Source organism: Plasmodium falciparum (genome assembly GCF_000002765.6).
Source record: "Plasmodium falciparum 3D7 genome assembly, chromosome: 2".
NCBI lineage: Eukaryota > Apicomplexa > Aconoidasida > Haemosporida > Plasmodiidae > Plasmodium > Plasmodium falciparum.
In genome coordinates, this window is record NC_037280.1 from 856,457 (window position 1) to 882,555 (window position 26,099).

Here is a 26,099-nt window from a genome sequence, read left to right on the forward strand (position 1 = left end):
ATAATAAATAAATAAACGTTGCAAAGGAAATATATGTATATATTCTTAAAAATAAATAATATAAAAAATTACATGACAAAAATATTTTCATGAAAAATAATAAAGAAATAATACTATAATTTAGAAAAAATATAATAATATTTTTTTTATGTCAATTGTAGTAATATTTTTAATAAAATAAATATAAAACATTTAAAAAATAAATACACAATTATTAAAAGACGGAAAAAATAAATAATAAAATTATTCTATATTAATATTATTTAATATGTTAATCGTGAAATTAAGAAACACTTCTTTTTTCTTTTTAATTATTATATTTTTCCTTATATATGTAATGGATATATATTATAAAAATGGGAAAAAATATAATGTTTATTTTGTTAGAAAGAAACTATATTTGAAATATGTATATATATATATATAATATCTATATTCATTGAAATATAATGGAATATGTATTAATTTTAATATACCTATTTTTATGTTAATATATATAAGAAACAACAACAAAAAAAAAAGCATAAGGTATATACATATATATATATATATATATGTAGTATTTTCTTATAATTTACCTACACACAGGAAATATATAAATTAAAACATTGTACATTTTTATTATTATGTATTATAATATATTTATAAAAATCTACATATGGTATGATTTAATACATTATAATATTAATTTGTAAATATATATATTTATCAATTATAGTAACTTATGATGTATTTATAGAATAATATTTTATGTTTAATAAATAATATAAAGAATTAATGGTATAACTTTATTATAATTATAATATGAAATTATAATTATTGTAAATAGAATAATTTATATAATATTTACCACCAAAAGTGAGAAGACAATATTATATATAAAAAAAAATTCATATAAGAATTTTTTTCTTTAAATATTAATGTGTATATGAATAAAATAATTATGTATTTGGAAATTATTGAAAATATAAAAATTAATTATATTAACAATGCATTATTCCATATAATAAAAAGTTTGTATATAATAATGAAAAGAAATATATTACATTTCTTAAATTCTTCCTTTATTGTATATTTGGTTTTGATGGTTTTATATAATCTAATATATTCCTAAAGTAAAATTATATATATTTTTTTTATATATTTATCAAAACAATTTTGTATAGTATCAATTACTTTTTGAAAATTTTCATTTTCTAAAAAATCTGATTCTTTTATAACATAATATAAAAATACTAAAAGTATTATAACAAGTATAACAATAATTATTATTGCTACTACGTTTGAGGCAGGATTAGTAGAACTTGATGCTGGTGTACATGCTACCTATAAAAGTTTTAATTTTTCATAAAACTTAATATAGTGTGTGTAAGTAAAAAGGTTACAGGAAGAAACGTGTAATAAACTACTACATTTACCCACAGAATTGGAGAATTTTGCAAAAAAAAAAAAAAAAAGAAAGAAACATATTTAATGTAGACAGCAAGTGTTGCAACAATTGAGTGTATTGATTTTCTTATTCCTGTTAATAAACCAAATCCAAAAAAGTATCCTATAATTTCATACATATGAAGGTTTTCTTCCAACATTTCGTATAATGTACTGCATAATTCTAAAAATGATTTACGTTTATTTTATTTTTTTTTTTTTCTTAAAAAAATTGGAAGTGATAACTCCTGGAATATTATTTATATATTCAACAGTATATTGTATTGGTATTAAATATGAAATGAATTTGTATATTTTGATTATATTATATTTCAATTTTTCAATTCTTTATTCTTCTTTTAGACATGCTTCATATAAATGTTTTAATCGTTTAATATCCTGTTTGAACATAAGTCTTTTCAATTCAACATCAATGAATAAATGTTTCATCGATCTAACATTTTCTATTTTATACCTAATGATTTGAATATTTAATGATTTAATTTCTTTAATTTCATTATTTATATTATTATTACATAATTTTTATGTATCCATTATTTCTTATTTTAACTTTTCAATATCATTTTATATCTTTTCATCTTTTTCATCTTTTTTTTCAATAATTTGAGTTTTTTAAAATTTTCCTTGATTGTTATATCTTTTATTAGTTTAATTTGTTCAAGATTTTTTCTGATATAGTCAGGTGTTACTATATATGGAATTGAACTTACAGATGTTATATTTACATTAACATTTTTTGGAGTAAGGTTATTAGTTCTAGGTGTATTGTGAAAAAAAAAAAAAAAAAAAAAGGAAAAAAGTGAAAGCTTCTTAGTATACTTTATAAAATATATATTAAATAAAAGATGAATGTTGTAAAATATATGAATATATATAATTATAATTATATTCCTCCTTATAATTCTTATATTATTATTATATATATATATATATGTACTAATTAATATTTCGAGTGTTCTAAAATAGAATTATTATTTTTATTATTATTTTGTTCTATTTTTTAATAATGATTATTATAATTATTATTTATATTTTGTTTAATTTTTTGAATGTATGATATTTGACATTTAATTTTTACAGGATAGATATTAACACAAATGTAAAATATATAAATATATATATAATTAATAGATTATAATCTAGAACATTTTTAAAACATGAATCATTGATATATGGATTCTTTTTTAATATGAAAAATATGAGTGTGAATCATGTATACATAGCTTTTATTCTAAAATAGGTAAAACACGTTGCATAATAATTATTTTACTATATAAATACCTATATGGTACAATAGTTGTGTATGTGTTTTAGTATATGTTGTTAAACGTATTAGAAATATAAAACATTTTTTATATATTAATAAATGTTAAAGTGATAGTAAAGAAATTACTATTTTATTTTTCCCATTTATACATGAATATTAATACTTTATTTATTTCTTTTATTAAATATTACATAATTTAAACAATTACTATAATATATTGAAAATTACAGTTCTGTAAAAAATTATTGATATAATGTAATTACACTGTTGTCATATTATAAATTGTACAAATAGTATAATTATTATTTTTAATGTTCGAATGCATAATAAAATATAATTTATAAATACAAATATATTTGTATTATTTTCCATTATACAGAACATTAGAAACTATCTTATATTATTCAAGAATATCTTTATAATATGGATTAATTATTATTTAATTTGTAAGTAATAAATAATATTTATCACTTTTATTTTAATTGTATTGTGTTATTATTTCATCTATAATTCCTTGAAATATTCTATTAATTATATAAATAAATAAAAAAAAGTATAAATATATATGTATTTATAAGCTATAAATTTGCACAGTATAAAAGATACATTAGAGAGAATTTTCTATTAATTATTTATTAGTTGTAAGAAGCAAATGAATTAAAAAATAAAAATATATATATATATATATATAATTTTTTTTTTTATTGTTTTAGTTTTAATTGAATATTACATATTATTATATAACACAAGTCTTGTTATTTTTTAAAAAATTTTAAATATAATATAATATATGTTAGGATATTTATTTCGTACATATATTTTTAATTGTTATAATACAAATGTATATATAATTTTGACGTATAGCATAATTTGTTTACACATTTATATATTTTGTAACAAAAATATATTATTCGTAATCCTTATTTTATAATATATATATAGTGTACATTTGAATATATTTGAAACTTCTTATATTATAATTTATTTATATATATGTAATTGAATTACTTTAAAAAATATTAATAAATATAAAGAACAATGATCGAATCCATGTTATGTATTAAATTTTATTATTTGTTATATTTCAAATTTGGTCTTTTTAATATTAGTTGAATATTCGTGAAATTTTTTTGTATATATATGACGAAAATATAAATATGTAATATCCCAAAATTATAATGAATGATTATATTATCTATTCATGATAAGATTAAGATAGAATGCAACATGCTGTTTTATGTAAATTAGTTTATTTTTATTGTAATAATAAAATATAATTTTTTTTCATTGAAAATGAATATATATTACATTAATATGTTAGTAATGTCCATTTTATTGATTGTTTTATTTTTATCATATAATGTATGAAAAAAAAAAAAAATAATATATTTTTATTACAGTAGCATGAATATATAATACATTAATAGCTTTAAATGTTGTATATATATATATATATATATTATTTTGTCCTTTATAGGTAAATAATCATAATAAAAAATATAATGTAGGCTATATTCAAAATAACAGACAAATGATAATGATGAAATCAAGACGTTTAGCTGAAATTCAATTGCCTAAGTGTCCACACTATAACAATGATCCAGAGCTTAAAAAAATAATTGACAAATTGAATGAAGAAAGAATTAAAAAATATATAGAGACTAATAATTCTTTTGAAGAATTACACGGATTATTAGTGAAAGAAAGAACCAAATCTTTATATGAGAATGGTATGAAGAAATCCTCGAATATGGAAAAGGAATTATTGAAAAAATATGATGATTCAATTCGTGATGAACATAATGTTATCTCAAAATCAGGAATTTACACAAGTGATTATAGAAAATTATATGATAAATCTTGTGATTATCAAAATCAAAAGATATTGAGAGATGAATTGGCTTCATGCTGTAAGGTACATGATAATTATTTAGATAATTTAAAAAAGGGTTGCTTTGGAGGTGTAGGTATATGTACATTGTGCTCTCTTCTTGTGAGCAATATTGGTATTGGATATGCTGTGACTGCTGCTAAAGAGGTAATTACCGGTTTGTATTCTTTAGATATTGCTAATAAATTTACGAAGGCGCTTGCTGGTATCTATTTCTTTTTTAGTTCTTCAATCGAGAATGCTGGTGTTTCTGGTGTTACTATTTTTTATTGGGATTCTATGAGAATGGCTAGTATTGCGAGTTCTACTATTAATCCTTATGGTATTGCAGCTCTGGTATTAATTGTATTAGTTGTTGTACTTATAGTATTATATATATGGTTGTATAGAAGACGAAAAAAATCATGGAAACATGAATGCAAGAAACATTTAAGCACCTAATTTATTTTATAATATATAAATGATATATCTTATTATTTTTATATTAGTTATCTTTTATAATAATTTTTTTACATATGATATAATATTATTTGAAAAATAATTTCTTAAAAAAAGACATTTATATTTATTATATATTTAAAAAAAAAGAAAATTTTAAGATATAATAATTTTACATAATATATGTTTATTACTTATTTAATTTAAAAAAATATATAATTCTTATGTCAAAATTTTAATTACTATAATTTATAATTCTTTTTATTTTATTAAATTTTATATTATAATATTTATTTTATAACCCTTAATTCAATTTTTATATTAAATAAATATTATACAATTAAATTAAAAATATTATTTATATATTAATGATATTTTCTGTAAATACCTCATATTTATATAACATAACGATGTTTCAAAACATATTGTATTATATCTGAATCAAATAAGACCTTATAATTTTTTAAATAGTAGAGTTTTTTTCTTTTTCAAATATTATATCTTAATAAGTTAACTTTTACTTTTTTTCTATTTTATATTAAACAAAATGTAGACAAGATTTTCATTATGAAAAGGAAAGAAAATTAAGCACTATATATAAAAATATATATTCTACCAAAATATTTGGTAATATATTTTGAAATACCAATGATAAAATAAATTAAACAATATTTGTGATTTCTTATAAATATGAATGTTAATACAATATTTTATTGTTAATCAAATGTGTAATCAATAAAAAAGATATTATATATATTATTTTTAATTATTATATACTTTTTATATAAAATATATATTTTTAAATGAATAAATATATTTTTCAAACATCGTACATTATGAGTTAAAATTATAATGAGCACAACGAATATATGCAATTCATATAATATATATAATAATGTTTGGATTATATAAATATATAAGATATGTCAATACAGATTAAAAAAAAATTTAAACACATTTTTTAAATATATTAAAGAGTTTATATTTTTCATAGAAAAATATAATCAAAAAATGTAAAGCACATTACATTCTTTGCATTCAAATATCACAAAATGGAAAATTGAAATAATATATAATAATAATATATTATCTGAATCTGACTATCTGTAAATTATAAATATAATATATTAGTATAACATACAACAATACATAACATTATAAAGACATGGTATTTTATTATATGTATAATTTTTCACATCCTTAACATTTAGTTTTTGATTTTTAATTAATAATAAATATTAATATTTTTCTTTTTGTCATAATTATATAACTTAATACTTTAATAATACATAAATGAATGTTTTAAATGATTTAAAATATTTTTGTATAAAACAATAATATTTGTAAACAAATAGATAAATTAGAGAGACACATATAACATACAACAATTTTTAGAATAAAAAAAACAAAAAACAAATATATGAATAAAAAATTTATAATATTTATAATAAATGAAAATAAATGAAAATAAATAAAAATATAAAAATTGATTACATTATATATATATATAAAGTGAAAAAGTATATTATATATCTTAATATTATATTAAATAAATAACAAAATATTTATTTTATCATTTATTTTTTTTTTTGAAAAAATTTGTACAATTTTTTTTTTAATTCGGTAAAAGTTATTTTAATTTTAGGAAAAAAACGAGCATACATATATATTAAAAAAACTGCAAGAAAAAGTGCAGGATAAAATGCAGATGCGTGAGTAATACCAACAGAAAATATACATGCTATCATTATAATGATTAAAAATAAGGTCATTGTAACAATCCAAATATTATTCCATGTATTATTTCTTTCTAAATATTTTATATCATCTTGCATACGAAGATACATTAAGTAATTATCCATATTTTCTTTACATTCTTCGTTTTTACTGTATTTTTTTAAGTTCATTAATTGATTTATTTTTTTCTAATATATCATCACTATTTATGTATTGTAATGTGAGACTTTTTATTTTATCTTTTTTTTCTTGAGTTATATTCATATTATCTACTAATCTAACTAGAGATGAAGTTTGAGGGTCAAGGTTTGTTTTTTTATTTTCCTTTAACAATAAATTCATTAAGGTATTTCCTAATGATTTTTTATTTGCGTTTTTTTGTGCTAACATTCTGAATTGTATCCCTACATTATGGTATGGTAATGTGTACGTTCCAATTTCTACTACATTCTATAAATGAATACACACATATAAATATATATATGTATATTATATATAAATAAATATTTATATAGAATATATTATTTTATATTACGTTATTAAATAGATTCGATGCACAGAGTATTATGGTAAAAATATATATTTTGTAAAAATAATGAAAAATATTTTATTATTATTATTAGTATGATTTCTTTATAGTGTATTCTAATATATATATGTGAATTATTTATATTATATATTCTTATGAATTATGTATATTATGTAATAATATTATAAAAAAAATACTTTTTATCATTTTGATTTTTTTTTTTTTTTAAATATTTATATATTATATAAATTAAAATAATAATAATTATAATTTTATAAACAATAAATTTCATGTAATGCTATATAATTACCTATATATGAAACATCAAAAAGTATTGGATTCTAAAAAAAAAAAAAAAAAAATAATAATAATAATAAATAACAAATTAGAAATAAGAAATAAACAAATGTATAAATAAATATATATATATTTATATTTGTATTATTATATGTTATTTATTATCCTATTATACAACTATTATACATAATTATATTTCTATATTATATATGCATGTGTTATTCTTATTTTCTTTCGTTTTACTACAAATTATAAAAAATATTCATAGAAAAAATTAAAAATAACAATTTTGCTCTTATATTTTAAGAAAACGGAACTATTATATTTATATTTATATATTTATATTTATTTATTTATTTTTTTTATTGTGCATTTATAAAAGAAATAAAAAATAAGAGAGAAAATATATATCTTTATAGTAATATAACCTATTATGTTAAATAGAAAAAAAGAAAGAGGATGAAAAAAAAAAAAAAAAAAGAGAAAAAGAAAAAATTATATTATATATTTTTATTATTAGTACTATTAATTGAATAATATATATTATTATTGTTATAAAATGTAATTATGGTATGAAAGTAATTAAACTGTATAATTATATTTACAATATTGTTATATAAGAATAAAATCGTAGATCAATGCTATATAATATAATATTATGTAGTATATATTTCTTTTTCTTTTTTTTTTATTAAGTATAAGAAATATAATGACACATAAATATATATGTATATATTATTAGATTATTATTTGAGTTAGTATTGATATACAAAGTAAAAGTAATATGACAAGTATAACAATATAAATAATAATAAATACATATATATATATATATATATATATATATATATATATATAATTATTTATTATATGTAAACATATAATAAACCAAAAATATGAACCCTTTTTAATTATATTAATCTCAACAAAGATACAACATAAATTAAATTTATATGTCCTAATAAGATATATAATAAAGTGTAAAAAATAAAAATATAAAAAAAAAAGATGTAATATTTGTATAAAATAATATAAAATATAAAAATTGCTCATTTACGTATTGAATGGTATAAATTTATCCTGGTATATAATATTACGTTGTTGAAAAAATAAATAATATATTTATAAAATATATATAATATTATTTTATCTTTTTTATGTGTTCATAAATTATTATGTTGTGTCGTTTAGGTTGTTTCTATAAATTGTACTTAAATATAATTATATAATATAATAAATATATGAAGTAATTTCTTTCTGTCTTTTATTTATTTATTTATTATTTTTTTTATATGATAATTATACACATACATATATATATATTATTTTTTATATGATAGAACAATTTTTATTATTTCATGTAATTTCCTTTTATTGATATATGAGTGTAAAAGTGTTATGTCGAAAACATGCTTATACATTTATAATTTTTTTAAACAAATATTATATTAATAAAATATATATATATTTATATTTATTGATATGTACATATTATAATTAATTATAATATATGTAATCCCTACAAACAAAAAATGAAATAGCTACAATATTAATAAATTGTAAATATTTTATATCTATATAGCATGAATTCGAATAAAAATAACTTTAGTAGAATCTATAATATTTGAGAAAGTAATATTTTATGATCATGGAAAATAAAAATAAAGAAATTAATTTTTTTTAATTGTATTAATGATACTACATTATATCATTAATTTATATCATATTAATCGTAGAAATATATAAGATAAACAAAATAATAAATAAATAAATAAATATATATATATATATATATATATATATATATATGTGTTAAAAATGCACACAAAAAAATATACATATATATATATTTCATTTAAATATTTTTGATTCATGTTTTGTGTATATATTTTCTCCTTCATATTTATTCAAGAAATTTATTCTGCTAGTAATATAAGAAAGAGTCACAGTTCCTATAAGTGGGCAGGTTAATGCCTTGGTTAATAAAAGACTTATAGGTACAAGTTCGAGAGAAAAAATACTTCCATCTGTAACATTATTATTTACTAATAAATCAGAATGCACGTCATCTAATATATTCATAATTAATTTAAGTTTTTTAAAAAATGATTTATTTTCTTCATCAACTGATGGGTTTGTTAATGTATAGTATTCTTTTATGCTATCTTCTAATGAATTATTATGTTCCAATTTATCATTCATAGAATCATCCATAGGGTTGTCTATAGAATCATCTATATGATCTTGCATCTGATTTTCCATATTATTATCATTATCCACTTTTGTATTGTCTTTTTGATTTTCCTCTTCATTTTTTTTTCTCTTTTTTGTGGATTTTTATTTCCACTAAATATTGATGTATAAATATATTTCTTATACCATTTTTTATTATTTTCTGTTAATGTTCGATTTGTTATATATTTTTTTATGATAGATTTGTTAAATTTATCTTGTCGACCTTTCTTTATTATATTCTGAGAATGATAAAAAAAAAAAAAATGAAAAATTATTCATAATAAAGGATAAGTATATTAGGAAAATTATTTGGTGTAAGTCACATATATATATTTATTTATAATTGTACTAATAATATATTTTAATTAAAATGTCAAAAAGTTTGTTAAATATATTTATATATATCTTTATACAGTGTGTGTTTATAATATGCTTTAAAAGTATTGCAAATAAATAGGTTTTTATTTTTTGTATATTATAATTTAGTATATAAAAAAGGTTTACTGATAATTATTATATTTTTATATTTACCCACTTTTATAGAATAATCATGTTATAAATTTATTTGAAAAATTCAAAACAATAACAAATTTCACATAAGGATTAATAAATCTTTAGCAGAATATATTAAAAATGAAAACACAAATTATGAATCAAAAGAATATGATTTATTATATGAAGAATTGGTAAAACAAAAATTAAAAAACTATGAAAGGAAAATGGATCTTAGGAAGAAGGGAAAGAACTATGAAAAAAAAAAAAACTAAAAGATAAAAAGTGGCAAGATAAAATTGTGAGGAGTAAAATAAAAGCGTATTATGTATTAATTGGCGATTATAATAAATACTATGAAATGAGGGATTCATTTAATTTGATTGAAACAAAGAATAAAATAAAAAATAAATTATACGAAATTATATTTAAAGGAACAATTTTGTGGAAATCTTTTGTGTTTTTTTTTTTTTAGAATTTTTGGGTATATTTTTAATACAAGGTAATATTTTTCTTATTGTTAATTCTTTATTTTTCCTTATAGGAAATATGAACTGTATTACTCTTTTTAATAAATATTTGTTGCTAGTTTCTATCAGTATTTATAGATTTTTTATATTGTCAATAATTATTACAGTTATAGTATTTGTATTACTTGTTGTTTGGTTGTGCCCAAAGAATGATAAAAATATTATAAATAAAAAATTAGAGCTTAATTAATTAAATAAATAAAACATTTTTATTTTAAGAAAATATTATATGTTATTTTTATTAGTATTTTTAATAATTGAATTATCTTATATGTTAACAGAAATAAATATAATTTACAACCATAATTTGTTTTAATATATTCTTTTTATTTTTATTAATATGTAATATGTATATATATATGTATATTCTTTATTTCTTATATGATGTGTAATTTAAATTATAAATGAATAAATACAAATTTGTATTATTTTACTAAAAGATATTCCTTTTTTTTGTACTTTACTTTTTTAAAAATATTTTGCTTTATCTAACAAAATTAATGAATATATTTGTATTTATTTTTATAATTATTAATTTTTTTTTTTTTTAAATAAATATATATATATATTAATATATATCGTGTAAGATATGTTATATTTATTGATAGTATATTCTTATATTTTTGAATATTTTATTTCTTTATTATAAATAAAATTTGTCAATAAATTAATATATTTATTATATTATATTATATATATTTTTTTATTTATAAAAATTTTAGAAATTATGTCCTAATTAAAGAAAAAAAAAAACAATTACGAATTTCATATAAATTTAAGAAAACAAATGTTTTACTAAATAAGAAAGACGTGATATATATTATACAATACATTAATATAAATTATTGTCTCACAAAAACATACATACGTATATATTAATATTGACATTAAAGTTACAAAAAATAAAAATATATTATATCTTCCTCTTAATACAATTTACTCTTATAACTTTTATTATGTTTAAACTGATCAGAATTTAATAAAAAAAAAAAATAAAATTCAAATACAAATACATACACAAATATATTTTAGAAAATTATTAAAAATATTGCATATAATGGCACACATAAATCCATAATATATATATATATATATATATTTTATAATTATTAAATATGAAGTTAAATTATATAATTATATTTATTCTTGGATTTTTATAATTGGTGTATTATATAAATATTATGTGGATATTTTTTTCTCAATATTTTTATAAGATATACATGTTACTATATATATATATATATATATATTAATTAGTTTTCTCTTCGTATAATATAAAATTTTTTATTACTTATGTTATTAATATTATTATTTTTTTTTTTAATTTTCATTGAGATTATCTTTATTTTTATTTAGTGTATATATTTTGATCGCTATGTATGTTTTTTTTTTTTTTTTTTTTTTTGGTTTATATTATCATTTCTTTTGCGTTTTGTAAAGATAGGTAACTGTCTCTATATATAGTAATATTTTAATATTAATAATAAGTAATTCCATATATTAAATATATTAATATTTATATATATTATAATACCATAAAAAAAGTAAAATAATTTTATATAATAATAGATGTGATCACAATTTTCAATATAAAAAGTTAAAAATAGCATTATATTATTTACAAAATTTATAGTGCTATTTCAATTTAAATATAATAATAAAAATATTATTATTTTAGATGTTTTTCTAGGGAGATAAAAATATATTTTTAATTTCTATATATAGTGTGTAATATACGAAAAAAAAAAAAAAAGATTATAGTTATATAATATATAAAAGATGAATGTGTCATATCATGTTTTATAAACATATTTATTATAAATAATATATAATTATTAAAAATGCTATATACAAAAAAATATAAATATATATATATTATTCATTTATTATATATATTTTAATTATAATAGTTTTACTATAAATTTAGAATTACACCCTACAATTTAGTATTTATATTAATATATAACTGTGGCTTATTTATGCAATGTTATTTTATTATATATATATGTTTTTTTATTTCTATAATATCCAAATTAGAGTTCACAAATAATGTTGTTTATAACTATAAAATATGTATTATTAAAATATTTCATGTCGTATGAGTATTTTAATAATTAGAAGTGTTTTGTAGAATAAATACACTAAAAAAAATACATAATAATAATAATAATATATACACATTTTTATTATACGAAAAGATAACAAGGTCTAGATAATCCTTGTAAAGGTAAATGATACTCTCGAGGCTCTGTGTTACTTAAATCTCTACATTTAAGTATTTTTAAGAACATATTTTTAATATCATTATTTTCTTCTTTTTTACTATATTTATAAATTTCTTTAATTATTTTTCTTTTTTTTGATTCATCTGGGTTATATATGTATGATTGTGCTAGCCCTCTAAGTCTCTGTTTAACTTCTTCAGATGATTCCATATTATTTATTAACCAGGATGTACTCTTAAGTCTTTGAAGTTTTTCATCTCCATTGGAATTTTGAATTATTTTATCAATAGTATTATTTATTTGGATCTGATGATTCCTTAATGGTGATTTTGTTTGATTCACTTTTTCTATTTTATTTTGTTCTTCTATTGTATTTGATTCTTCTATTATATTTGATTCTTCTATTTTATTTGATTCTTCTATTGTATTTGATTCTTCTATTATATTTGGTTCTATTATATTTGATTCTTCTATTTTATTTGATTCTTCTATTGTATTTGATTCTTCTATTATATTTGGTTCTATTATATTTGATTCTTCTATTTTATTTGATTCTTCTATTTCATTTGATTCTTCTATTATATTTGGTTCTTCTATTTTATTTGATTCTTCTATTTTATTTGATTCTTCTATTATATTTTGTTCTTCTATTTTATTAGGTTCTTCTATTATATTTGATTCTTCTATTATATTTGGTTCTTGCATTTTATTTGGTTCATCTGCTTCATTTGATGAAGATAATTTGTCAGATGATTTCATCTTATTTTCGAATTCACAAGATTTAACATTTTTATCATTTAATTTATATAAAGAATTCTGAAAATCCCTTTCTGCTTTTATATAAAAATTATTATAACGCTTTCTTTGCATTTTTGTATTTTTGAGGTAACGAGATCTTTTTGATTTTGCTTCTTTTCCTTTATCATATGTTTCTCTTTTATATTTCTTAAAATTTGTTGTTCCATTATTTACTTTTTCTGTTACTTCCGGTATATTTTGTTTTGTTTTGGGGTCATCCTTTGGATATTCGTTCTTCTTGTATTTTCTTTCATTGGTTTTTTTGGATTCCTTTGATTCATCATTTCCGTATTGTAATAATTCATCTAAATATTTTTTTGTTTGTTCGTCTAGTTCTAAAAATAATGGATGAGATAAAATTGGATTCAAATTATAATCTGATTTCACTAAAGAATCAGTGTTTTGATAATTGAATGAATTTTTTAATTCCTTATTTTCATGTTTATGATTTATTTCATCATTTCCGGATTTTAACAATTTATCTAAATATTTTGGTGTTGGTTCGTTTAGTTCTAAAAAAAATGGATCTGATAAAATTCGATTAAATTTATAATCTGATTTCACTAAAGAATCAGTCGCTTGACAATTGTATGGATTTTTTGAAAACTACAAAAAGAATGGTAAAAGAATATATCATAAATTTAAAATTATATAAAAATAAAAAAAAATATATACACATAAATAAATAAAAAAAAAATATAGACATATAAATAAATAAATATACATATTTATTTGGTTTACCTGATTCAATAAAGATAAAACAAATAGAAAAACTGTCATTATCTTAATTGTGATTATAAAGATATTCTTTCTATTTATTTTATTGTGATTTATTAAAAATTCCTTATTAATATACATATATATATATATATATATATATATTTTTAGATAATATTTTTTAAAAATATTAGAAATATGGTGATTTATAAATATATATAATAAAATATATATTTATATTCTTTTGTTAAATTCCTATATAGATAAAATTAAGTAAAAAAAAAAAAAAATTAAAAAAACACATAAATATAAATGAATGAATATATATATATATATATTTATATATTTTTGTTTTACCTGATTCAATAAAAATAAAAATAAAAAACAAATAGAAAAATTGGCATCTCTTAATTGTGAAAACATAATGATATTCTTTCTATTTATTTTACTGTGGTTTGTTAAAAATTCGTTGTTCATATGCATGTATATATATATATGTTTAATTATATATATTTTTTTTTAAATAATATTTTTTAAGAATATTACAAATATGGTAAATATATAAAATATATAATAAAATATATATTTTTTATTTTTGGTAAAATTCTTATAAATAATAAAATTAAGGAAAAAAAAAAAAAAAAAATATATATAAATGTAAATAAATAACTAAATGTATAAATATATATATATATATATTTTTGTTTTACCTGATTCAATAAGGATAAAACAAATAAAAAAAAATTGGCATCATCTTAATTGTGAATAGAAAGATATTCTTTCTATTTATTTTATGGTTATTTGTTAAAAATTCCATATTGATATACATATATCTATTTATAGTTCTACAAATACTTTTTTAAATAATAAAATTTTTTAGAAATATTATATAAATGTGGTGATTTATAATATATATATTAAAAATGTATACATTTTCTTTTGTTAAATTCTTACAAAGATAAAATTAAGGAAGAAAATAAAATAAAAAATAATATAAAAAAAAAAAAAAAAAAAATTGGAAGATATTTTGATAAAAATAATATAGAAAATTATTGTAAAATAGTACAGTGAAACATAAAGTTAAAGAACTATAAAATTTGATTCTTTTTATATATATATATATTATTATACAGATCAAAATTATGGATTGATCAATATTTGAATGGAGCATCGTTTAACCTTGATGGTTTGAATTACGTAACTAGTTGATTTACTAAATATAACTTGAAATTCAAATAATATATCAAATATCATATTAAATAGATCTTCTAATATTTAGATTTTTAAAATTAAACGTTTAATTAATTACACAAAAGGAAATATATATATATATATATCATGTCGTATATATTATTAATATATATATAAAATTATAGACATATATAATTAATTATAACACTTATTTACTGCGTATGATAAATATTCTAAAGTTGTAAAAGGTGAATGTTGAAGAAAAGAAAAATATGAAAGAAGGATGTTATATATATATATATATATCTACTAGTTATTAATTCATAGTAGTATATACCTATGTATAAACTAATATCCAATATCATTTTCCTTTATTTTCATTCAATTTTTTTTTTTTCATTCTATATATATAAAGAATAATAATAAAAAAATATATATATATACATATATACAAGTTCTGCTTCTAATATTAGTAAATAAAAAGATAATGGAATAAATACCAAATATTATAAAAAATGATGTTTAAAAATTTTGAGAACAAAAATGTGAAATATAAATATGTAAATCTAAATGATAAATTAAAAATATATATTCTCAAAAAATATGAACGTACAAAATAAGTAATGACAAATATATATATATAACAACAAATATTTACATATATATGAATATATGTATGAATAAATATATTCATATTCATTTTTTTTAATTTTATTCCCAATATTATTTGGTGTGATTTAAGAAAAACACAAAGATAAAGATGCATTAGAAAGAATTTGAAAATTTTAATTTCCAAACAAGTAGTTTGGAATATGTTTATCCCACTATCTTATACATATAGGCCTTAGGACAGAGAAAAGTTTGAAGAATTTATTGAAATGGAAGCATATATTATACAAACATATATTAATATTAAACGAGATGGTACAGATCAAGATTATATTGAAGATATATTCTTGTTTAGTACATATTCTGAAAGTGAATATGATGAAATCCTTATTTCATATACTTATTTTTATTATACATTTAAATATAAAACATTCATCGAAATTGTTTTGAAAAACTAGTAGTAAATAGGAGGATGCATATGGCACACATTATAAAACTGTCGCTCATAAAGAAGAATGAAATACATTAAAAAATGTTTTTATATAATAAATTTTAAAAAATGTACCAACCAAAATACTATTAAATAATCAATTACCTGAAAATGTATTTATTGACATTCAACGTGATGGTTAATGTTTTTTATTATAAGGGAAAATCTGTTATAACAAAAATTTAAGATAGATATATGAATAGTCTGGAAAGAATCACCTGTAAAATTAATTAGAATATTCCAAAAAAAAAAAAAAAAAAATTAAATAAAAGTATAAATATTTTAACAATATTTCAGATATGACATAAAATGTGTCAAATAATATATATTATGGGATAAATTTAGTTAATGTTTGTTTAAGATAGGAAACATATATATATATATATATATATATATATATATATTTTTATTTTTATATTATATATAGGAATATTTTATTCCTTTTAATTTATTATTAATAGATTCTCTAGATATATACCTTTTTGGATTCATATAATTATTTTCATTATCAATTATTGGATTTTTATTTTCCTTATATTTTTCATAATATTTCTTTTCAATATCATCAAAAATTGTAAAAATTTACCAAATGATCGTCACATGTTACATTATTTTTTTCGTCCATATATATAACCGTAGATATATATGTTCGTATATTCTTTGTTTGAAAACCATTATTTTTTGTTGTGATATCATTATGTGGGATATTTTTTTGATCTAATATTATCAAGGGAAAATTTTTCATTATTGTCATAACCATACCATATTATTTGCTCCAATCATATTATATGTTTCATCATTAATTTTATGAATATCATCAAGAGTTGATGGGGGTGTATATTCAATATATTTTCATTATGATCCATAGTCCATTCTTCATTCAATTTATTTAACATATGTTCGTTATGGTTCAACTTTTCACACATATCTCTATGTCTATCTAGCCATTTATGAAATAGATTTAGTTGGTTCATTATAGGATCACTATGTGATTGTTTGGAAAAACTATTAAAAGTCGTATTTTTTGTATGATTTGTACCAAATAATTCATTTCTTTTCGTTTCAGAACTTCATCATAAATATCAACATTATGGTTAGTACTTAGTGAATTGTTAATTAAGTCAATTCCGGTATATATATTATTTCAAACATATTTTGGATTTCCCATAATATTAGTAGTACTATTAATATTTTCAGGAACATTCCAATTTATGTCGTAAGTAACCTTGTTTATCTGGTACTGCACGTAATTCTGGTATGCGACATTTCATTGCTTCCCACCAGTTTTGACGTAAATTTGTATATGGGGGATCATCACGGGCATATTTGGCACCAAGTGTACCTTTAATTTTACCATATATTATTTTAAAATTTTCTTGTAATCGTTTTGCATCATTGTTTTGATCCCACAAATCTGTTCCTTTAATTATATCGCGAAGATCTGCAAAACTATATTTCATAACAGTACATATTCCTGAAACATCATTACTAAGATTATTTTTTTATGTATTCTCCTTCATATTTTGCTGTCAACAACACATCATCTAATAATAAGTCACTCACATGATTACCGCTAAGTCCCTCGCTATCTACATTTAAATTCTCCATGTTTGATGTACTCATATGACGACGGAGAGGAGGTAATAGGACATTTTGGTGGTTTTGATTTACATCATCCTTCTTCGTTTCCCATGGCGTTCCTATTTCAAATCTTTTTTATTGACCTGTACCTTTTCCAGTACATGGACGATGATATTTATCATCACCCTTACCATATTCACGTTTATCATTCGTATGTTTTTCTTTGTCAATGATGCAAATATTAACTTATAGGTCATTTCCTTGACCCCCTTTGTTGTACTGACATTTGTGAGCTTGAGCCGTCAAACCACTAAATACCATTCGCTTTTTGCTTCTCCTCCTGTTGAAACTGTTCTGCGATTTGCATCACTGTTTTTTGGGTACCAACAGCACTACTTCTCGCCATTTTCTTGTAGTATAACAAAATATAGTAATATATATATGTATATTATTTGTGGCGTTATTTGAAAAAAATAAAAACAATTTTTATAGAATATAAATTTATGATCTCTACGTCTACTCATATAAATATGTATTTATCCACTTACATTTTTACTTTTCCATTTATCCACAACATTTGAAATATATTATATATGTGCCTCTTTTGTAAGGTTTTGCCATTTTAATATATAAATATTATTAATTTTATATAATGTTTTTTTTCTTTTTAGGCTTGAATGTTTATTATATGCATGTTATATATATGAATATATATCTTTCCATAGTTATGAAAAACAATAAAATATACATATATATTATTTAGATTAATATATAAATATCTAATAAAATACCATTAGTATTAATAGTAGTATCAATATAAGTATTATTTGTGATAGTACTAATATTAAGAATTAATTTTTGTTCATTTTTCTTTTTTATGATATTCAAAAAAAAAAAATATTAGAATACATGTGTAATAATTGATAAATAATATATTTTTTCAAAGAATACGTATGACTAAAATATACTAAAAAAAAAAAAAAAATTTGTATCACACACGTATTATAAAAAAATAATTTATGTTATTAAAATATAAAAGGATAGATACTATCATTATATAAATATATACATATGATGTATCTATCCTAAAACAAATATATATGTAGTACATGTTGTAGATAATTTAATAAAATAATTTTTTTTTGTTTTTTATTCTAATGGAAAAGAATTATACAAATATACATATATAATATATTTTTTATTAATGTAATAATGAAAAATTTTATATTAATAGCATAGAATAGTTAAGCATTAATATTTACCAAGGAAAATATTAAAAAATATATAAAAAGTAATATATATAGATAAATTAAAGTTAAAAAATCACAAAAAAAAAAAAAAACAACAATAAAAATTACAAGTGGAAAAAAGGAGTATTATTATACTGAAATAAAAACATTTTATAACTTTTTTCATTTTCTTTTTCTTTAATTTATTTCGTGAATTTTTGTACTATATCGTTTTTGTTATGTTTTATATATTGTATCCCTTTTTTATGCTACTTGTAATTTTATGTATTCGTAATATGTTATATTTTTTTTTTGATTGTATTGGTGGTATTTATAATAAAAAAGAAATAAAATTATAATAAAAAATGGTTTATTGAATAAATATATATATACAATTTAATATATAATATGATATGTTTTTTAAGGAATATAATTGTGAATTGAAGTAATATATTTATTTGTATTAAATTTATATTATAGACAAATAATTATTTTTTGAATAATATCTTTCTTATAATAACAATAATAAAATACATAGTAGTTCAGATGAAGATATTTTGGATGATCAAAATTACATAATACAAAAAAAAAAAAACATGAAAAAAAATTATTATGAAATTTTATATGTAAAACAAGATTTCGATATAAATGAAATTAAAAGAAAGTTTTATAATTTATCTTTAAAATATTATCTAAGATGAATAAAGTAATAATTTAGTGTTTCATAATAAATTTGAGAATACAAATGAGACATATAAAATATTGAGTTATCAGAATAGAAGAAAATTATATGATTCCGGTGATTTTGATGAATGAGATAAAATGATAATTATTGTTCCTTTTATATTTTTTAATTTAATATTTACCTCTGATATGATGTATGAATATATTGAAAATACCAAAGTACCTATTTTTGTTAAATTATTTTTTGGGAAAAGTATTTTTATTGAAGATATATTTTATTATGTTGGTATGATTATGAAAGAAATGATGGAAGGGCAAAATATAAGAGAAGAGGAAGTAGCTGAATTATTAAAAGATAGATTAGATTTATATATAGATAATGAAGATGAATGGGAGAAGTTAATGGAAAATGAAATTAGCATGTTATTAAAGTCTTCATTTTCTAATTTTATATTAGAATCTATAGGATGGACATATGAGAATGTTTCTAATATTTTTTTAGAAGAAAAAGCAAATTCTGGTATAAATAAAAAAGATATATATTTAAAAGAAGCTAATGAGAGAATGATTAGAAATTCAATTGTTTTGAGACAATGTAAAAGTCGTTTTATATCTATAATAACAAATTATTATCCTTTTAAAGAACAAAATAATCCTTTTATAAAGCAGGCACAATATGTATCCTCATCTAATTATGTATTGGATGATATAATAAATAATATAGACTATAGTATAGATAATATACATAGAGCCATAGATAATTTATACTATGAACATATATTAAATTTATTAGAGGAAGAAAAAAATGAAATACTAGAAGAAATATTAAGGAATATTCTAAAAATTATTTTGTGTGATGTTGAAACAACGGTAAGAAGATCAGCACAAAAAGTATTACAAAATGCAGAAGGAGATACAAATTTGATGCTTAAAAGAGCTAAAGGATTACAATCATTGGGTAAAATGATATTACAGAAGGTTAATTGAGGATATATTATATGTACACACACATATAAGGGATTATATATATATATATATATATATATATATATATATATAAAGGATTAATAAAAAAATTAAATTTTATTAAAGGAAAAATGTACATATAAATGAATATGTTATTTTTTTAAATAATATTAGAAATAACATTTTTTCATAATATAATAATAGAAGCACCCACCCACCACCACCCACACATATATATATATATAAATGTTTTACTTTTAAATTTATATTTACAAAAGTTTTTTTTTTATATAAACTTAAAAGTGAACAATTTATTTTTTTATCATAATTTTTTTTTTTTCATTTTTATAACAATTTAAGTATTTTCACAGATATATATATATATATATATATATATATATATATATATATATATATTTATTTATTTATTTATAATTATTTATTTTGGCTAGCCATCTAGCTGTTTTATTATTTAGAAAAAAAAAAAAAATTATGTGATACATTGGCTAGTTATATTATAAACTTAAGAAAAAAAAATAACAAATGGGTGAATAAGTAATTTATAATATTTATAATAAATGAAAATAAATAAAAAAACGTATAAAAATTAATTACATTATATATCATAATATTAGATTAAATAAATAACAAAATATTTATTTTGTTATTTGCTTTTTGTTTTGAAAAAATGTGTTCAATTTTGTTTTTAATTTTTTAAAACCTATTTTCATGTCAGGAAAATAACGAGCAACTATATGGATAATAAAAATTAAAAGAATAAATGCAGGGTACAATGCAGTATATGTTTCAGGTGTACATACAATTATACATGCTATCATTATAATGATTAATAATAAGGTCGTTGAAACAATCCAAATATTATTCCACAAATTTTTTCTTTTTAAACATTTTATATCATTTTGCATACGAAGATGCATTAAATAACTATCCATATATTCTTTACATTCTTCGTTATTACTATATTTTTGAAGTTCATTAATTGATTCATTTTTTTCTTTTACATCTCTACTATTTATATATTTTAATGAGAGATTTTTGATTTTATCTTTTTTTTCTTGAGTTATATCCATATTATCTACTAAACTAACTAGAGATGAAATTTGAGGATCAAGATTTTTTTTTTTTTTGTCCTTAAACAATATATTCGTTAAGGTATTTCCGAATGGTTTTTTATTTGTGTTTTTTTGTGCTAACATTCTGAATTGTATCCCTCCATTATGGTATGATAATTTGTATGTTCCAATTTCTACTACATTCTATAAATAAATACACACACATACATATATATATATATATATTATAAATAAATAAATATTTGAATAAAACATATAAAATATTATTATATATTACGTTATTAAATAGATTAGATGCACATAGTATTATGGTAAAAATATATATTTTATAAATATAATGAAACATATTTTATTATTATTATTTCTTTATAGTGTATTCTAATATATAGATGTGAATTATTTATATTATCTATTCTTTTGAATTATGTATATTATGTAATAATATTATAAAAAAAATACTTTTTATCATTGATTTTTTTTTTTAAATATTTGTATATTATATAAATTAAAATAATAATAATTATAATTTTATAAATAATAAATTTCATGTAATGCTATATTATTACATGTATGTGATATATGAAAAAGTGCTGGATTCTAAAGAAAAAAAAAAAAAAAATAATAATAATTAAAAAAAAAAAATAAAAAAAAAAATAATAATTAAAAAAAAAAAATAAAAAAAAAAATAATATTTAAAAAAAAAATATATAAAAAAAAAAATAATATTTAAAAAAAAAATATATAAAAATAATAACAAATAATTATAAATATATATATATATATATATATATATATATATATATATATATTTGTATTATTATATGTTATTTATTATCCTATTATACAACTATTATACATAAGTATATTTCTATATTATATGTGCATGCGTTATTCTTATTATTTTTCGTTTTACTATAAATTATAAAAAATATTCATAGATAATATTAAAAATAACAACTATGTTGTTATATTATAATAAAACACAACTATTATATATATATATATATATATATATATATATATATATATATATATATATATATTTATTTATTTATTTAATTATTTATATATTTATTTTATTTTTTTTTTTATTGTTAATTTATACAAGAAATATAAAATAAAAGAGAAAACATATATCTTTATAGTAATATAAGCTATTGTGTTAAATTAAAAAAAGGAAAGAGGGAAAAAATAAAAATAAAAATTATATTACGTATGTTTATTATTAGTACTATTACTTGAATAATATATATTATTATTATTATAACATGTAATTATGCTGTATAATTATACTTACAATATTGTTATATAAGAATAAATTCATAGATCAATGCTATATAATATAATATTATATAGTACATATTTCTTTTATTTTTTTATTATTTTATTTTATTTTTTATTATATATATAAAAATGTTATGACACATAAATATATATATATATATATATTATATTATTATTTGGGTTAGTATCTATATACATAGTAAAAGATATATAGCATGTATAATAATATAAATAATAATACACATATATATAATTATGTATTACATGTAAATATATAATTAACAAAAAAATGAACTTTTTATTATATTAGTCATAACAAAGATCCAAAATACATTAAACGTATGTGTCCTAATAAGATATATAATGAGATATAAATTAAAAACAAAAAAAATATAAAATTTGCATAAAATCATATAAAATATAACATTTGCTGATTTATTTATTAAATTGTATAAATATATGTTGGGATATAATATTATGTTATTGAATAAATAATATATATATATATATATATATATATATATATTTATTTATTTATTTATTTATTTATTTATCCTTTATTATGCGTGTAGATAAATTATTACGTTGTAACGTTTAGGTTAATTCTATGAATTGTACCTAAATATAATTATATAATATAATAAATATATAAAATCATTTCTTTCTTTCTTTCTTACTTTTATTTATTTAAATGACAATTACACATATATACATATATATTATTTTTATTTATAGGATAGAACAAATTTTATTATTTCATGTAATTTTTTTTTATTGATATATGACTGTAAAAGTGTTATGTCGAAAAATTAATTATACAATTATAAATTTTTTAAACAAATATTATATTAATAAAATATTATATATATATAATATATTTAGTGATATGCACATATTATAATTAATTATAATATATGTAATCCCTATAAAAAAAAAATAACGAAATAGATACAATATTAATTAATAGTAAATATTTTATATCTATATAACATGAGCCCCAATAAAAATAACCTTAGTAGAATCTATGATATTTGAGAAAGTAATATTTTATGATCATGTAAAATAAAAATAAAAAAAAAAAAATAATTTTTTTTAATTGGATTAATGATACTACATTATATCATTAATTTATATGATATTAATCGTAGGAATATATAAGCTAAACAAATGAATAAATAAATAAATATATATATGTTAAAAATTCACACAAAAAAGTATACATATATATACACACATATATATATATATATATATATATATATATATATATATATATATTTCATTTAAATATTTTTAAATCATGTTCTGTGTGTATATTTTGTCCTTCATATCTATTCAAAAAATTTATTCTGTTAGTAATATAAGGAAGAGTGACAGTTCCTATAGGTGGACAGGCTAATGTCATGGTTGATAAAACACTTATAGGTACAAGTTCGGGAGAAAAAATACTTCCATCTGTAACACTATTATTTATTAATAAATCAGAATGCACTTCATCTAATATATTCATAATTAATTTAAGTTTTTTAAAAAATGAATTATTTTCTTCGCCATCTGATGGGTCTGTTAATGTATAGTATTCTTTTATTCTATCTTCCAATGAATTATGATGTTCCCATTTATCATTCATAAGATCATCCATAGGGTCGTCTATAGAATCATCTATATGATTTTCCATCTCATTTTCCATATTATTATCATTATCCACTTTTGTATTGTCTTTTTGATTTTCCTCTTCATTTTTTCTTTCTCTTTTTTGTGGATTTTTATTTCCACTAAATATTGATGTATAAATATATTTCTTATACCATTTTTTATTATTTTCTGTTAGTATTCGACTTGCTATATTTATTGTTATTATGGATTTGTTAAATTTATCTTGTAGATCTTTTTTTACTATATTCTGAGAGAGAAAGAAAAAAATATATATTAATACTAATATATCAATATTTATTTATTTATTTATTTATTTATTTATTTATTTATTTATTTATTTATTTATTTATTACCTTGTATGAATATTTAAATATTAAGAGAAAAAATAAGGATACATTAAAAAGTGACAGAAAGTAGTTCATTATGTATATTATAAATTAATACCTTTAAATTAATATAAAATGATAAATGAATGTGATCATTTTATAAAATATAAATATGTTAAGAAAAAATATACAAATATATATGTTTTCTTTATAAAATAAGAGTGCGTTATATTGAATTGTATTATTATATAAATGGATAAAGGATTTAATTTTTTTTAGACTTGTACAATTATTTTTATTGTTTGTATGATATAAAATTATAATATATTTATATTATATCACTATTTTAAAATAAATAAACAAACAAATAAATATATATTTATA

At 17.4% G+C, this 26,099-nt stretch overlaps 6 protein-coding genes and 5 pseudogenes across 6 annotated transcripts, besides 5 other annotated features; 4 read left to right on the forward strand and 7 right to left on the reverse strand.

Moving 5' to 3' along the window:
• Nucleotides 1–1,110: 1,110 nt before the first annotated feature.
• Nucleotides 1,111–2,219, reverse strand: PF3D7_0221300 (annotated as a pseudogene).
• Nucleotides 1,111–2,219: a sequence feature (Plasmodium exported protein, unknown function, pseudogene).
• Nucleotides 2,220–4,009: 1,790 nt separating this feature from the next.
• PF3D7_0221400 (stevor) lies at nt 4,010–5,048 on the forward strand (the record flags this gene model as incomplete). Its single annotated transcript, XM_001349677.2, has 2 exons — nt 4,010–4,078; nt 4,194–5,048. 2 exons carry the CDS (start codon nt 4,010–4,012, stop codon nt 5,046–5,048), a joined length of 924 nt encoding a protein of 307 aa, XP_001349713.2.
• A 1,574-nt stretch (nt 5,049–6,622) lies between these two features.
• PF3D7_0221500 lies at nt 6,623–7,386 on the reverse strand (annotated as a pseudogene).
• Nucleotides 6,623–7,386: a sequence feature (Pfmc-2TM Maurer's cleft two transmembrane protein, pseudogene).
• A 2,073-nt stretch (nt 7,387–9,459) lies between these two features.
• PF3D7_0221600 lies at nt 9,460–10,082 on the reverse strand (annotated as a pseudogene).
• Nucleotides 9,460–10,082: a sequence feature (Plasmodium exported protein, unknown function, pseudogene).
• A 304-nt stretch (nt 10,083–10,386) lies between these two features.
• PF3D7_0221650 lies at nt 10,387–11,055 on the forward strand (annotated as a pseudogene).
• Nucleotides 10,387–11,055: a sequence feature (Plasmodium exported protein, unknown function, pseudogene).
• A 1,996-nt stretch (nt 11,056–13,051) lies between these two features.
• Nucleotides 13,052–14,668, reverse strand: PF3D7_0221700 (Plasmodium exported protein, unknown function; the record flags this gene model as incomplete). Its single annotated transcript, XM_001349680.3, has 2 exons — nt 13,052–14,494; nt 14,630–14,668. 2 exons carry the CDS (start codon nt 14,666–14,668, stop codon nt 13,052–13,054), a joined length of 1,482 nt encoding a protein of 493 aa, XP_001349716.3.
• Nucleotides 14,669–16,674: 2,006 nt separating this feature from the next.
• Nucleotides 16,675–16,863, forward strand: PF3D7_0221800 (uncharacterized protein; the record flags this gene model as incomplete). Its single annotated transcript, XM_001349681.1, has 1 exon — nt 16,675–16,863. The coding sequence occupies one exon, from the start codon at nt 16,675–16,677 to the stop codon at nt 16,861–16,863; it is 189 nt and encodes a 62-aa protein (XP_001349717.1).
• A 597-nt stretch (nt 16,864–17,460) lies between these two features.
• Nucleotides 17,461–18,722, reverse strand: PF3D7_0221900 (annotated as a pseudogene).
• Nucleotides 17,461–18,722: a sequence feature (erythrocyte membrane protein 1 (PfEMP1), pseudogene).
• Nucleotides 18,723–20,527: 1,805 nt separating this feature from the next.
• On the forward strand, nt 20,528–21,376 carry PF3D7_0222000 (exported protein family 1; the record flags this gene model as incomplete). Its single annotated transcript, XM_001349686.1, has 1 exon — nt 20,528–21,376. One exon carries the CDS (start codon nt 20,528–20,530, stop codon nt 21,374–21,376), a length of 849 nt encoding a protein of 282 aa, XP_001349722.1.
• Nucleotides 21,377–22,011: 635 nt separating this feature from the next.
• PF3D7_0222100 (Pfmc-2TM Maurer's cleft two transmembrane protein) lies at nt 22,012–22,795 on the reverse strand (the record flags this gene model as incomplete). The annotated part of the gene is made up of 2 exons (XM_001349687.1): nt 22,012–22,632; nt 22,727–22,795. 2 exons carry the CDS (start codon nt 22,793–22,795, stop codon nt 22,012–22,014), a joined length of 690 nt encoding a protein of 229 aa, XP_001349723.1.
• Nucleotides 22,796–25,012: 2,217 nt separating this feature from the next.
• On the reverse strand, nt 25,013–25,811 carry PF3D7_0222200 (exported protein family 3; the record flags this gene model as incomplete). Its single annotated transcript, XM_001349688.1, has 2 exons — nt 25,013–25,636; nt 25,743–25,811. 2 exons carry the CDS (start codon nt 25,809–25,811, stop codon nt 25,013–25,015), a joined length of 693 nt encoding a protein of 230 aa, XP_001349724.1.
• Nucleotides 25,812–26,099: the final 288 nt, after the last annotated feature.